Consider the following 14,462-nt stretch of genomic DNA (forward strand, 5'->3'; position numbering starts at 1 on the left):
TCAGGCTTCCGAAACAGTTCTCTATTAGGTTTGTGGTTGGTGACTTTTCTTTCAATTTGTTTTTTAGAATATGGAGGCAATAGTAAAGCACATTTTAGACATTTTTATAATCATAGGTGGCCGGAACATATTTTCAAACTAAAGTTGCAGATTTGCCATTAAATTTCCATTCCAGAAATACCTAGGGTTGCCACCTGTCCTTTTTTCAGTCCTTTTTTGGAATAACTTGTCCTTTTGACTTTTTTTGACTTAAAAAGTCATTTTTATTTACGTATTTTTCCTGGGAGAAGAAGAGAACTTAGAACTTCCCGTTTAATCTCTGAGAAAATTACCTACAGCAAACAGAAATATTCTTTTCGTCCAAATTTAATTAGAGGTGTTATAAAACTTATAAATAAATTTTTCTTGTTTAGAATAGGCAACATTATTTAGAACTTCCCTTTTAATCTCAAATGATAGTTTAGGTTTTAGTTTTACCTTTTTTTTATCTTAAAAACAACTTTTCAAAATTAGTAATTAGTAACGATTTAGTTAGTTCGCAATCGATAGCTTCCTGTGAAGTACTGTGTAATAGTTGTTTAATCTTGTATTATTAATAACTTCCTATACCTAAAATCAATATTTATTTTAATGAGAAAATTGTGTTTTTTTGAAAATATAAGACAAGATTTGACTTTCGGTCTTCTTCTCGTATTATGATGGCTCTGATACGAGGCAATTACCTTTTACCTTAGTCTCTCAATAGAGGGCATTTATCATTAAAAGTATCAAATCTGTGTGCTACAGTATGGGATTTCTGTCGCATAATAATGAATATTACGTTTACAAATCCATTACTTAGGTAGCTTAATCAGACAATCAAATTTTAGTTAAACGTCCCAATCTTCATGAACTGTATTAAGCATATGTATTGCGGTTTGAATCACTCTGTATGTTGACAAAAATATTTTGAAAATGTGCGTTACAATGGCCCCGATCTTATGTAAAGATTGAAATAAAAATCACAAACCAAAAACGTAATAGGTAAAAGCTTTTTTGGAGGCCTGGGTCACTCTGTATATAGCTATGTACAAAACTAGTAGCCTAAGAATTATTTACAGTTCGTCCCATTCTAAAAAAGGTAAACACACCGTAAAAATAACTCTAGGAAGAGGTATTTGTATTGTACGGTGGTAAAAACTTGTCTAAACAAGACCGAAGGGGCAGATAGAAGATATAATAAAGCAATAAAATGTAAAAAAGGACGGGTAAACACCTTTGTTTATTTGTTGAGCAAAATCCTTTAAAATATCGTATATAATGACAAAAATATGACGCAATTTAAAAAAAATGTCACTTTCTGGCATATAATAAAGTTTCAAATATATGCAACGTTTATATTCAAATTTGTTATGATCTACAACAGTTAGGTAGTAATTGAGACGAATTATAATTCAATTACCGGCTACTATGTTCTTGTTTTAATAGATCAAAATTCAACAAATATAATTAGAAATTATTTTAATTGTGAGAGGCTCCCTTGTGGGACGCCTATGTACGATTACAGCGGAAACAATACCTACCTGTGAAAAGACAAATTGGGGTAATTTGAGCTTATTTTTCCACACATTTGACACTGTCCTACCATATTGAAAATTCGCAGATTCAAAAGTACGTTAAACAAAAGCAAAAACTACTGAAAAACACTGAGAAGTACACTGGACTTGATTCCGACTTCAAACACACCGTAAGCTAAACGTAGTACGCTATAACGGACCAAGGGCCGTCGCGAGGAGTGGTGGGACGGACGGCTCATTTTCATTCTGGACGACTAGCAGCGATGTTGCCAATAGTTCTAGACGTTTCAGCCCATTAAACAGTAAACATGTCCTTTAATAGTAACGCATATATCCTCTGGTTAATAACATATTATTACGCATGCTTCTTTAAAAATAAACTATTAATTTAATTAAGAAATTGAGATTTATTGATATCCGGTGAAGGTTTTAAAGTCACCTTTTCTGCAAATCAAACTAAGTAGATAGGCGCAAATTTGAGATGTGGCAATGTCGCCTTCTCTATCTCAGTTGGTTTTTACAATACGTAGTCAACCTCCGATTGTTTGATCGGGTTAAAATGCACAATGTGATATCTGTTCTTACTAAATCTATGGTTAATTCCGACTTGTCGGAAAGTGTCGGTTAGATATTAAGTCCCGAACGGGAGATAGCGGCCTGCGTGCAATGGTAGTACTTTCGTACCACCGAGGTGCACTATCGATAGTAAAAGGATGGTAAAAGGCTTTTTTTCAGGCAAGCCAAATTATAAAATATAAATGCAGTCGAACATTGTTCTTTTCAGAACCTCTTTTACTGTGAAGTGTACAAGATAGATTATCTGATAGCGGCAAAAAACTCGCAACTTTTTTAGCATAGTTTGAACGGGAAAGCGGTAGTAATGACCCTTTATGTCCTTTCAGTGCTGTTAAGAAGGTGAGTTTTGTTGATGTAAATAATAACTGTTTATATATTTATAATTATTTTTTTTTTCCTAAAATATTTTAATTAAAAGAAAATATGTAAAAGACGGCAACGCTGTTCAAGCTTAATCACGGTGACTAAAAATTTATTTGGTATGAACTGTAAAATAAAAATATGTTAAAAAGTTCATTAAATTTTAGGATAAGTATGATATTATGCAGTTTAATTTGTATCGGTCAATTTAATACGAAAATTCAAATACAATACATAATCTGGAAAAGCACATCTACATTATTCAGTAAGTTATCTACAATAAAGTTATGACTAATTTTACCAAAATTTAAAGTTTGTAGGACACATTATTTGTTCAAAAAAATGACTCAAGTTAGAAATTTTGCATAATTGCTGTATGTCCAGCAAATTGAATTGAAAAGTTAATCTAGCCAATTTGTAGAGAAGAAATAGTAGCAATAAACTGCAAAATTATTTTCATTTTTAATTTCTTTTAATTATAAGATTTTCGGAAAACCCTAAAAATCGTTATTTTTAAGTTTTTTTTGTGCCGCCGTAATTTACTTTAAATTCCAGTAAAACACCTGTTCTAAATTAAAAGACCTGGGATTTGAACATTACCGTTATTGCGGATTTAACTCGAATCACCCAAATTGGTAAATAATTTGCAGAGCTAGGCGCGCACGTAGAATTTCTAATGTAATTTTTTCTTCCGACTTTCCGACAAAGTAAAATTTAACCGCTTCATTTGAAAGTTTCTCGCTTCATGAATTATATATTGTATACATTTTATTAGGAATGCCTGGAAATTTACAGATTTGAAATGAATGCGGATTTAGAATTTTTTAGAATTTAGAATGAGTGGGAGGGGGGTTAATCACTTCGACCTTACAGATCCATTGTGTCCCCCTTTCTTGAATCATAACTCATCATACAGTCCCAGGGCTTTGACAAAAGCCAGTATCTGGGACGGTTTTATAGAGGGTAGTTCTCCATCTCCAATATCAGTCGTACCAAAATTCATGGCACGAATGGTTGTCGTCTCGGCGCACTCAGTGATGAGGTGTACTGGTGTTTCACCATCTTCCCCACAGAATCTGCATTTGCCGTTTCTTCTTAGTTTCAATCTACTGAGGTGTTCATTGAGGAGACAGTGTCCTGTTAAAAACCCCGTGACAATCCGAAGATTGTTCTTACTCAGACCCAGGAAGATCTGTGATTTTTCTTGATCATAAGCCCTCAGAAACTTCTTCGAGTGTCCTAGACCATTGCAAGATTTCCATTCTAGGTTGCGGATGGAATCTTCCAAGTTCTTGTGTTCCGCCTTGAGTTGGTTACCACTTGGAAAGCAGAACGGTTCTGGTCCAGTTAGTGGAGTGTTCGCTCCTTTCCTAGCTAGATTATTTGCTTTTTCATTGCCTTCTATCCCTTGGTGAGCAGGCACCCAGTGTAGGAGGACTTTGTTTTCTTTGCCTAATTTATTCAGCTTCTCTATGCATGAATGCGGATAGAGAAGACGTCTTTAATCTTTATATTTATATAATAACTATAAATATTTTTTCCCCCAAAAAAATAATCCTGTCTAAGTTAAAGTTGCACAGGCATTGGCATTTTTTCAGAGAAACTATACATCCGACGATCTTTAAGGCCATCGGATGGCTGTAATGTTCTACAAGCAGAGGTTTACGCCATAAACGAAGCACCCAGTTGTATACGATGGAAAATTGCTGATAGACCAATAGGAGATATCTTGATATACTCTGACAGCTTGGGCGCTTTAAGAAGCATCACCATGCAACCAGTAAGATTGAAAAATGTGGTGGACTGCCGAGAAGCACTGTCCCATATAACACGTCCAAATGAAATTACGTTTCTACAAGGGAGACACATGAGAAACAACATATGTTAAAGTGAACCTAAGTGTTCATCTAGTTCTAACATATACATATGAGATACACGCAGGTTTATATTGATAGAATTGTGTGATACAGTGGTTACTAGTTGTATACCGTATGCACTCAAGATTCTAAAGGGTTTTTTGTAACGTAACAAATAATTATTAAAATGATGAAATCTGACGTCGATATATGAGACATACAATGTATAAGTCATATGTATGTGTGATACTTCGTATCATAGTTGTGCCTATAGTACACACCTTGTAAAAATGTGACGTATACACATAATATAAATATCTATATAGACACTTTGTAATAGTGTACTGTTGTGTCTACATTCTAACATGAAATGAAGGTGTGCGCATGCGCGGATAGCCTCAGCGTAGACACACCGACCAAGTGTATCTTATGTGTCCCTCTCCTTTCTCCTTTCTAGGAGTGGTATGTGTTAGCAGCCATTATTGTTTTATCATTCGGAAGCTCTATATAAATGTTCTGTTTATGTGTGTAGTTTTAAAAGAGATTTTAAGGTAAGTACAAGTTTTTTAATTATCTTGTTATACCTTCCTAAGAGTATTATTAATATTATAGCAGCGACTCTTCCCTTACTCGATACCCAATTTACGAAATTTTGACTCCAATGAATGAAAACTCCAAATATTCTCGTATAATGATAAAGAGGTTAGCTGAGTTAGCTCTGCAATATAATTTTTCTTAATTTGGAAATAATAAAAATCTAAATGGACCAGAGAAAGAAAGATTTAAACACTTCAAAGAACTTCTTACACTGATATTCGGTAAGTTATTGATGGATCGATATACAGATATGTTTAATATTCAATAATCAGTTTCATATAAAATTTAAGGGTGAGATTGTTAATCTGGAAATAAAATACAACAAAGTCCAACAGAGTGCTCGATGAATGAGCGTGCTAATAAACCAACTGCTTGGAGGGAAAAGAGGAGAAAAAAATGACTAAACGAGGTCCACCAAATCGTGGCGATATACCAGTGTTTACTATTTTAGTATGTTGTTATTCTAGGTCTAGGTACTTATATTTTTAATACATTTTGATGCAAATTCTGTTGTTTTAAAGTGTTTTCTTACTTCTGGTTTCTGCAGTGTAAATAATTATTATTATTGTGTTATTTGCGCTATTGCGTTCCATGATATAAAGAAATATAAGAATTTTATTTTTTAACCACTTAATCCATTTTATGAAAGAAAAATGGTACATTTAATACAAAACAAAAATGGACAATTTTAAGGCTACTTCTCTTGAACTTACGATCGAGATACTTTTGGAAAATACAAAGTTTTGCATTCTAATTTTCGTTCTAAAAGATATAATTGGTATCATTGAATAAATATTTCTTAAAAAGAACGAAAAGTTAGGCATCAAAACTTGTATTATTTAAATTCGTTCATAAGAAGTAGTTTATCTACCACAAGATGTACAGGGTCCGGCAATAGTACGTCGGGCATCTGTAGCTCCGAGAATAAAAACTTGAGAATTTTGTTTAAGTGCAAACCTAAAGTATGTATCAGAATGTATTTCAGGAAAATATTTTAACTTCTATAGGGTGGCTCAAAAAGTGTGAGTGGACCTGGATGATTTTTTTAATTGGTAAGGTAATAACACCCTGTATATTATTGCATTTTTGGATTCCTTTCAGATCACTTTACATAACCCTAAGATATGAATAAATATATTTCGATAGTTTTAGAGATATTAAAAAATAAATCAAAAATATATATTTTTCACCTCTTCTTAAAAAATTATTAAAAATTAAAAATACAGGAACTGTTCTGAAATCAAAACTATATTAGGTATTTACTTTAGATGGTCTGTTCTTACTTTGCTATAAATATGGTAATCGTAAATCATACAGGATGTTCAATATTCTACGGCAAACTTTCTAAAATATAAATATTTTTTCTTTGTTTTTTTAAATGGGACACACTGTATATTATTTTTTTATTAGATGGAGAGTTAAAAACTGAACATTTTTTGTATTTAGAGTATTTCAAACTTTTTAACGGTTTCGCAGATACACGCAGTATTAATTCATATTGCGTTTTCAATGGTAAAATACGAGAAAAAATCATTAGGTGGCTTTGATAAAAAATTTACTGTGGAAAATGCCATATGAAATATAAAACCGCAAATATCTGCGAAAGCGTTAAAAATTTTGAAATACTATAAACCAAAAATGTTTATTTTTAATTTTCCATCTATTGAAAAAAATAATATACAAGGTGTTCCATTTAAAAAGAAAAATTATTTTATATTTTAGAAAGTTTGGCGTAGAATTTTGAACATCCTGTATGATTTACGATTTTCATATTTATAGCAAAAGCAAAAACAGTACAGACCATCTAAAGTAAATATCTAATATAGTTTTGATTTCAGAACAGTTCTTGTATTTTTAATAATTTTCAAGGGCTGAAAAATATATATGTTTTTGTTATTTTTTAATATCTCTGAAACTATCGAAATATATTTATTCATATCTTATGTAAAATGATCTGAAAGGAATCCAAAAATGCAATAATACAGGGTATTCATTTAAAAATCATCCAGGTCACTCACACTTTTGAGCCACCCTATAGAAGTAAAATATTTTCCTGAAATACATCCTGGTACATACTTTAGGTTTGCACTTATACCAAATTCTTAAGTTTTTATTCTTGGAGCTACAGATGCCGACACTATTGCCGGACCCTGTATATACGAAGCAAAATACATACGTATACACGCGGTAGTCACAACTGCAATGTGTAAACATAATTTAAAGGTAATACACAAGCACTGTGTATCCTACGGCACACTGTGTATCTCTTACTTTGTGTATACGTAAATGATATACTGTGGCTACATTGTGAGGCGGACGTTTAACCTTTGTGCATACGTGTTAAACATAATGTGTAAACGTAGCATATTTACATCGGGGGAATTGTGTCACCCTGTGTCTACATCTAATAATGTAAACACATCGTAAATGTGATTTGATGTGCTGTATGGGGTCCTGGCTGCGTCAAGGCGGGGCTACTCTGTGCTGGGTGCCAGGCCACAGCAATGTGATATGCAACCAAGAAGCAGACAGACTCGCCAAAGAGGGGGCCAGGGGAGAGACCGTGGCAGATGACCCACCACTTGTGACGATCAATACCCTGAAGAAAGTTATAAAAACTACCATAAAGGCCAAGCAGCAAGAGACGTGGAAAAACCGTGAGGTCTGCGTTACAGATCGAAATTAAAACATAAAAACATGTACTCCATTGTGGAAAAAGAGAAAAAAAAACGTTTGCTGGTAACAGTTTTCATTGGTCTCCTGTTGGGTATGGGTAGTGGCTGTTATTACATTTATTCCTAAAACAAATCATCTTTGTAATGCGTATAATAAATTATTATAAAATCGCATAAGAAAAATATCTGTATTAGTACTTACCATATGTCCTTCCTTTTGCTTTTTTAATTATAGTACTATAAAAACTTGAAGAATGCTTTAATGCGAAAACTGCAGAACAAAATCTAAACAATAAAGTAAGGTTATGTTCTCATATTTGTCAGAATATCAAATAAATTATGGAAACTTTTCAAGCACAAAACGGGTACGAGATCTGTAAATGTGAGCTACATCTGTTTCTTAAAAGTTTCGAAAAATTTGTGACACTAAGATCTTTATTGTTACGTATAGCTTATGTAGCGAAACCATATTTTGATAAAATGTTTCGAAACAAAAAGCGATTTATGTTACAAAACATCTGTATAGAAAATGTGACGAAACTGTTTCGCAGCAGAGATTTTGTTTCGATTTTGTGCCTAAAAATGCTACTTAGGTACCTTCTTTTCAAAAATTAGTTTTTCTTTATTATTGATTATACTTAATTGAACTACCTAATCTCTTGTTCTATGAAGCTTTGTAATAAATCTTCCTGTTTATATTTGATCCCCTCACGTATAAAGGAATATCATTAGCAAAGACGACAGGAAGAAGCCTTTCTATGACAGGCACTATATAAATTCCGGCTATCTCAAATAGAACAAATTTAGTTAATATCTGGACCCCGAGCCAGGCCCTACAAACTTGCCATCATCGAGAATCCATTCAGCAGCGGCTAAAAGTTGCGTGACCTAATCTAACAGATTCCATTCGCTGTCGTCGACCCTTTGCCTTTAATTTTGCCGAGTAATCCATCTATTCTTGACCCTTATAAATAATACCTTAACCGCTGCCTAGTTGGATAGTGATCAAATTATGTTTTGATGTGATGATTTAAATACGAAATTGATAGGTTTTGTTGAAAACTGTTTGAATACAAAGATTAAGGAAGGAGCATATTAACAAACTTGAGTGCTGTTCTAATTTTATTTTTCCATAGCAACTGTTAAAATTGTCTTATATCTATCAAAAATAGTAGATAAAATAGTACTTTAACCGCAAAGGTAGATTAAATGATACTTTAACAGCTAGGATAGGTTAAAAACTTTATTTCTTCTCCCACATTTTTTAATTGCTTCCATTTTTGAAAATTTTTGTATTCCTTTTCATAAGTTATTCGGGATTTAAATGGAAGTAGTTTGGATATGGCGTTTGTCGCCTCAGCCTGAATATCTGTTGGTAATTTATTTATTTTGTTTTGAGCCATTTCTGGCTCCAATTCAATCAGCAATCGACACGAAAGAGAATTAAAAAATATTGACCATAGACTAATGTCACGTACTAGAGATAGATTGGACACTGATATAAAAAAAATAAGTCCTTCATTTAGAGCCACCTGGTGATCCGGAAGAAACTAATGGAGAATTTTGGCATGACACAATTTTAGCGTTCCCTTATTTATTAACGCTAACTAAAACGGTAACGTTATTAAAGCACAAAATGATTCCTTGTAAAATATAAAAAAATATAGACTTGTTTACTATATCTTATGTTTTATTAAATCATTAGAAGTGTAACATATTCAAAACTAAAAATAAAATTATGAATACATAGGTACATTTTAAACACCAACAATAGAGCACATAGCGCATATTTTTTTTGATTTAACAAATAAATTATAATATAGTAAAAATATTATAGTCTACTAATTTACTGTTACTAAAAATACTATTTTACCAACTATGTATTTACTTATTTATGATTAAACATTTTTTTAATTCGTTCATAAATATATTATTCCTAAGATGTTTAAAAAAATGCCTTTAATAAAAAAGTTTAGTATCTAACACGAAAACGGTGATCGACAGTAAATATCAAAATGCACAAACTAATAAAAACACAAACTATAAACACAAATCACCGAACTTTTCGGCAAATCAGGAATATCTGAATTAATAATTATTTAAAAATAATTTGACGGATCACCAACATTTTGACAACTAGATCAAAACTAGACCATAGATGATAGTAAATATAGAAGCTGTTATGTCATCTTCGTATATAAATTAGAAACCTGTACTTTCATGTGTTCTGCGCCGTCTGGCGATGCGGAAGAAACTAAATTTGTAGTCCCATAAAATTACAATTGAGTGTCTAGGGCCTGATACTGAGTCAAAACTGACAACTAAAGAGAGGGCTTTATTTATTTGTCAAATTACATAGAAACCAACGCCAACCCAGCACAATATTTTTTCTACTCGTAATAAATTCCTTGAAATAATAATTTCTGAATATTTTTTAATTCCATAAACTCACTATGGAAAAAAATATTGTTTTATACACGACGATAAAATTGCATTATCGTCCCCCGAAATTAATTCTTAATTAATCTTTTCGGTCGACAATAAAATACAATTTTATCGTCTTGTATAAAAAATAACTATTAACCACCTAATTTTTCCGTAATTTATCATAATATATTCTACCATTTCCTTCCAGATATTGGGAACGTTCGGACGGCAGGCTGATGGAAAGCAGCGACAAGTTCCGCATCGACAATTCCAAAGTGAAATATCGATACAAGTCGCGCATGCAGCTCAACATCTCCAGGGTCACCTACCACGACATGCAATACCTGTACTACTGTATCAGCAAGAACGAGCTGCAAATGACACGGGGCGAATTTAAGCTGTACGGTGAGTATAGCTGGCTTTGACGTGTTTGAAAGATTAAGGGGGTGTGTTTCTTTGAAGTTATCGTGCGAAATAGCTTAAGGAAATTGATGTTTATAGTAAATTTTATAAAATTTATATTTTAAGTAAGATTTTTTCGTATACCGGGTGCGTCTCAAAAGTGGCTCACCCCTATAATTTTTTTATTTTTTCAGATAAGAAAACGGGATTTGGTATGTTAGTTTATGACATAAATTAGGATTGATTGTCGGTATTCAATTGTTTTCGGTCACTTCCTGTTTCACCGGAACTGACTACAACTTTTGATTTTTAAATGGCACCCTCAGTATTTTTTTACTTTATTCGATAGAAAATGAGACTCTGAATCGAATCATATGTCAACTTTTAGCATATTCGCTCAAAAACACGTTGCATTTTAAATTTCAATCTAGAGTGCCATGTCTGTGTTAAAAACACTAATTTTTAATCGAGGAGCCTTGGAAAAGTATATTTGATCGTCTAATGTTTTTAGTGTCTTGTCCTGGTCGGTTCAAAGATGCCCAAATCGTATTTTTAATCATATCTCAATTTTTTCAAATGGAACGAGGGTGGCTTATTAGCATATTTGGACAAAGCATTATTCTACGAATACCACACACTTGGTATTTCGAGTCAAATTGTCGTTATGAACCGCATATTATAATTTCAAATAAACCATATGCGAAAATGTCAAAAGTTGGCATATGATATATCATTCTATTCAGAGTGTCATTTTCTATCGAATAAAATAAAAAATATCGAGGGTGCAATTTAAAAATCAAAAGTTGTAGTAATTTCCGGTGAAACCGGAAGTGACCGAAAACAATTGAATATGTCAATCAATCCTAATTTATGTCATATACTAACATATCAAATTTCGTTTTTTTATCTAAAAAAATAAAAAAGTTATAGGGGTCAAAAATCTACAAAAAAACTTATTGTTTGTATATACCACTGCGTGAAGAAACTACTTGTTTTTCTTCGTCAAAATATTCAGAACCGTCAACGGTTTACAGGGTGGTACGAACTGTATTCCGGAAACTTCGGCAGCATATTCTGCAAATGATGAAAATAAGTAAAGAAGTTCGTGTATAGAGATACACGGTGTAGAAGTTTCATTTTTTAATTTTTTCGATTTAATATTTTTTATTATTTGAAGGGTCGGCCGTAACAACGTTGTATATAACAAAAGAAGTGAATGGAATAAATCACGAAAAACGATAAGATGTCATTTAGGTGATGATAAAACTTCGTATTTAGTATAGTTTACTATATATACTATTTATAATTTTTAAAAATGCTTATTACGAAATATCCAACTATAGAGGTCATTATTGTGCAAAATGCATGTAACAACGTTGTATGTTCATGGCACTTACAACGTTGTTACACGTAAGCAATGTGTATTAAATTAGTTTCTGACTGACAAATATTGCTCTCCAGCATCTCTTGAACGTTTGCTCGCGTTTTGTTTCCAGTTCTCTATATTTAGTTTCTATATAATCGATATATTTTTGTAACGTTTTCTTGACACAATGCAAACGGCAGCTTTTCGTCTTTGCGAGCAGTCGTAGGTTCGTTTTTTATTTTTTTATTAGGTGTTAATGTATAATTATTCAATAAAACAATAATAATTGGGCGCCAGAACATTCACTCAGAAATAATAGTTAAATTTATTTATAATTAAAAAAATATTAGACAAGGACAGTAATTGATGGATGAAGTTAGGTTTTTAAAATGTATTAATACTTAAAAATAATAAGTAATGAAAATTTAAATGTATGACATAAAAAAAATAGTGTCACTTGTTCTGTTGATTAAGAATCATTGATATATTAATATTAAATTACGCAAAATAAAGTTAAATAAGTACCTCAAACTAACGCAGTTCATGAACCTTGTTGTATGCGCACATAATTCCGTAAATCAATCGAAAGTTAATTAAATAAATATGTCAAGTGACATCATCATAAAATACTTGACAAGCTATTAAAATATATAAAAATTTGTATATTTAAAATTAAGAAAACTATATTTTAATAATGAAATTCAAAAATGATATCTAATAATTACATAATTAATTATGTAATTCGTCAACAGTAAGTAAATAGATTTGAAATGAGTTAATAAAAAAATATGAAATCTGGCCTGATTATCCGGTGCAATTCCAGGCTTTAGCTCATTCTTCTGGATGGTGTGTGGACGTCAGGTGTGGGAGCTCATCCCAAACCAATCTACCACAGCCTCGAACAGCCCCTTACAATACCACCAGCCATGTGGAAATCAAACATCGATCATAGATACAGGCTCTCGTACCTCAAACCACCAATCACGACATATAACTCGCCATGTAACTGGACGGTAAAACCCAAGACACAGGACACAACTTATGCACAAAATGCATTTTAGAAATTTTAGAACTTACCTCACGATGCTGAGGGTTTACTCAAAAATTAAACTCATGACAGGACAACCAAAACCACGTTTAGAAAATCTGTAAAGAGATAAGGTTGAACCAAAGGAGTAAAAATATGATGAAGATCAAACTTACCACCAAAATACCCATGAAAACTTAAAATTGATTCCTTCCCCAAATGCCAGGAACCATTAGGAAATTAGATTCCAAAGGTTAATAGGGTAAAAAGGTTGAAACTTTTTCGGATGACTTCAGATAAGTATGTCGATGTTTAAGCCACGAAATCTGAATCAAAAATGGTGACTTCCGATAGTCAAAAAGATGCTCTAGTTCTGCGCCGACAAGGGCAAGTACGATCAACAGAGTGTCCGAAATTAGTCAGAACCAGGGCCATGTAAGTGAAATATTAAAAATGGTTCCAGCAAAAATTTCCCAATTATGACGGGTGATGGCGCTGATCGTCAAAATTTTTGTACAGGGATTTTGCTTACCGACAATACGACGTGAGCTACGACCGGACCAGGACCAATCAGAATGATCAGTCTTTCTTGGACATTTGCCGCGGAAGTGTTGTGTTAATTTCTGTTGTGATAAGTGTGGTTGTGTTTGCAGTTTGATTTTTCGGTTTTGATATTATGTTAAAATTAATTTTGAAGTATTGTAATCACCTGTTTTGATGTAATAGTACTTTTTTTAGTTCTATGATCTGATATGTTATGATTTGTTAATGTTTGTTTAACAATGTTATACCAAAGAGGTTATACTTAATATATCAATTTGCATAGCCTAACTTTTTTATCAATAAACTTTGTAGATTTTCAGATTATTTAATTCCTTTTGTTTCCGTTTGTCATTTTATTTTTAAGACATATTATGTGATTGTTTCATATAATATGTTTTAAAAATAAAATTGCAAATAGCGAATTAAAATAAAAAGTGTATTTTACAATTCCCCCCGGCCCCGCACCCTTTTGGCTAACCTGTAAATGTCAGCTTTGTCGAGAGATGGCGTTACGAAAATGGAACCGATTTATTACAAGGAACTTGGGCTTCTTTTTCGTTAGTATATTCTGTGGTCAGAACTAATTCGGTAGGGTGTATGTTGGGTTGCCAATAGTATCGTTTTATTAAAACGTTACATTTTTGTTTCGATATATACTACGATAATATATTCAAATATGCTTATAAAACGTTATTTTAAGGAAACATCACATTTCAGCAAAATGTTACATACAACGTTGTTACGGCCAACCCTTTATGTCGATTTTTCCAAATAATTTCTGAAGTCACGTCAATATATGGATGAAAATTGATGTCTAGAAGTTTTTTAACATGAGAAATTTGACTTTGATGTCAATATGACTCCTACTTGTAGAGGGCGCCACCTACATATTTTTTTAACTGGTCTGAAGAGTAATAACTGTTCGTTTATACCTGTAACTACCAAGTAAAAAAATATCCATTTACGAGGTTTTTTACGTAAAAAAAGGTCTTTTGGTAAAAATCGCTAGGAGTAATGCTTCTCGAGATATTTGGAATAGAAATTATCAATACCTGTCGTCATTGACATAAATTAAAC

At 32.3% G+C, this 14,462-nt stretch overlaps 1 protein-coding gene across 1 annotated transcript in view; it reads left to right on the forward strand.

Annotated features, from left to right (window-relative positions):
- Positions 1–14,462, forward strand: part of LOC115890808 — a 93,695-nt gene that overhangs the window by 63,168 nt on the left and 16,065 nt on the right. The window contains exon 10 of the mRNA XM_030911157.1: positions 10,256–10,452. Coding sequence (XP_030767017.1) covers positions 10,256–10,452 — 197 coding nt within the window. The remainder of the gene's footprint in view (positions 1–10,255; positions 10,453–14,462) is intronic.

The sequence above is a fragment of the Sitophilus oryzae genome, unplaced genomic scaffold (genome assembly GCF_002938485.1).
Source record: "Sitophilus oryzae breed Bouriz unplaced genomic scaffold, Soryzae_2.0 scaffold_926_pilon_pilon, whole genome shotgun sequence".
Lineage (NCBI taxonomy): Eukaryota > Metazoa > Arthropoda > Insecta > Coleoptera > Curculionidae > Sitophilus > Sitophilus oryzae.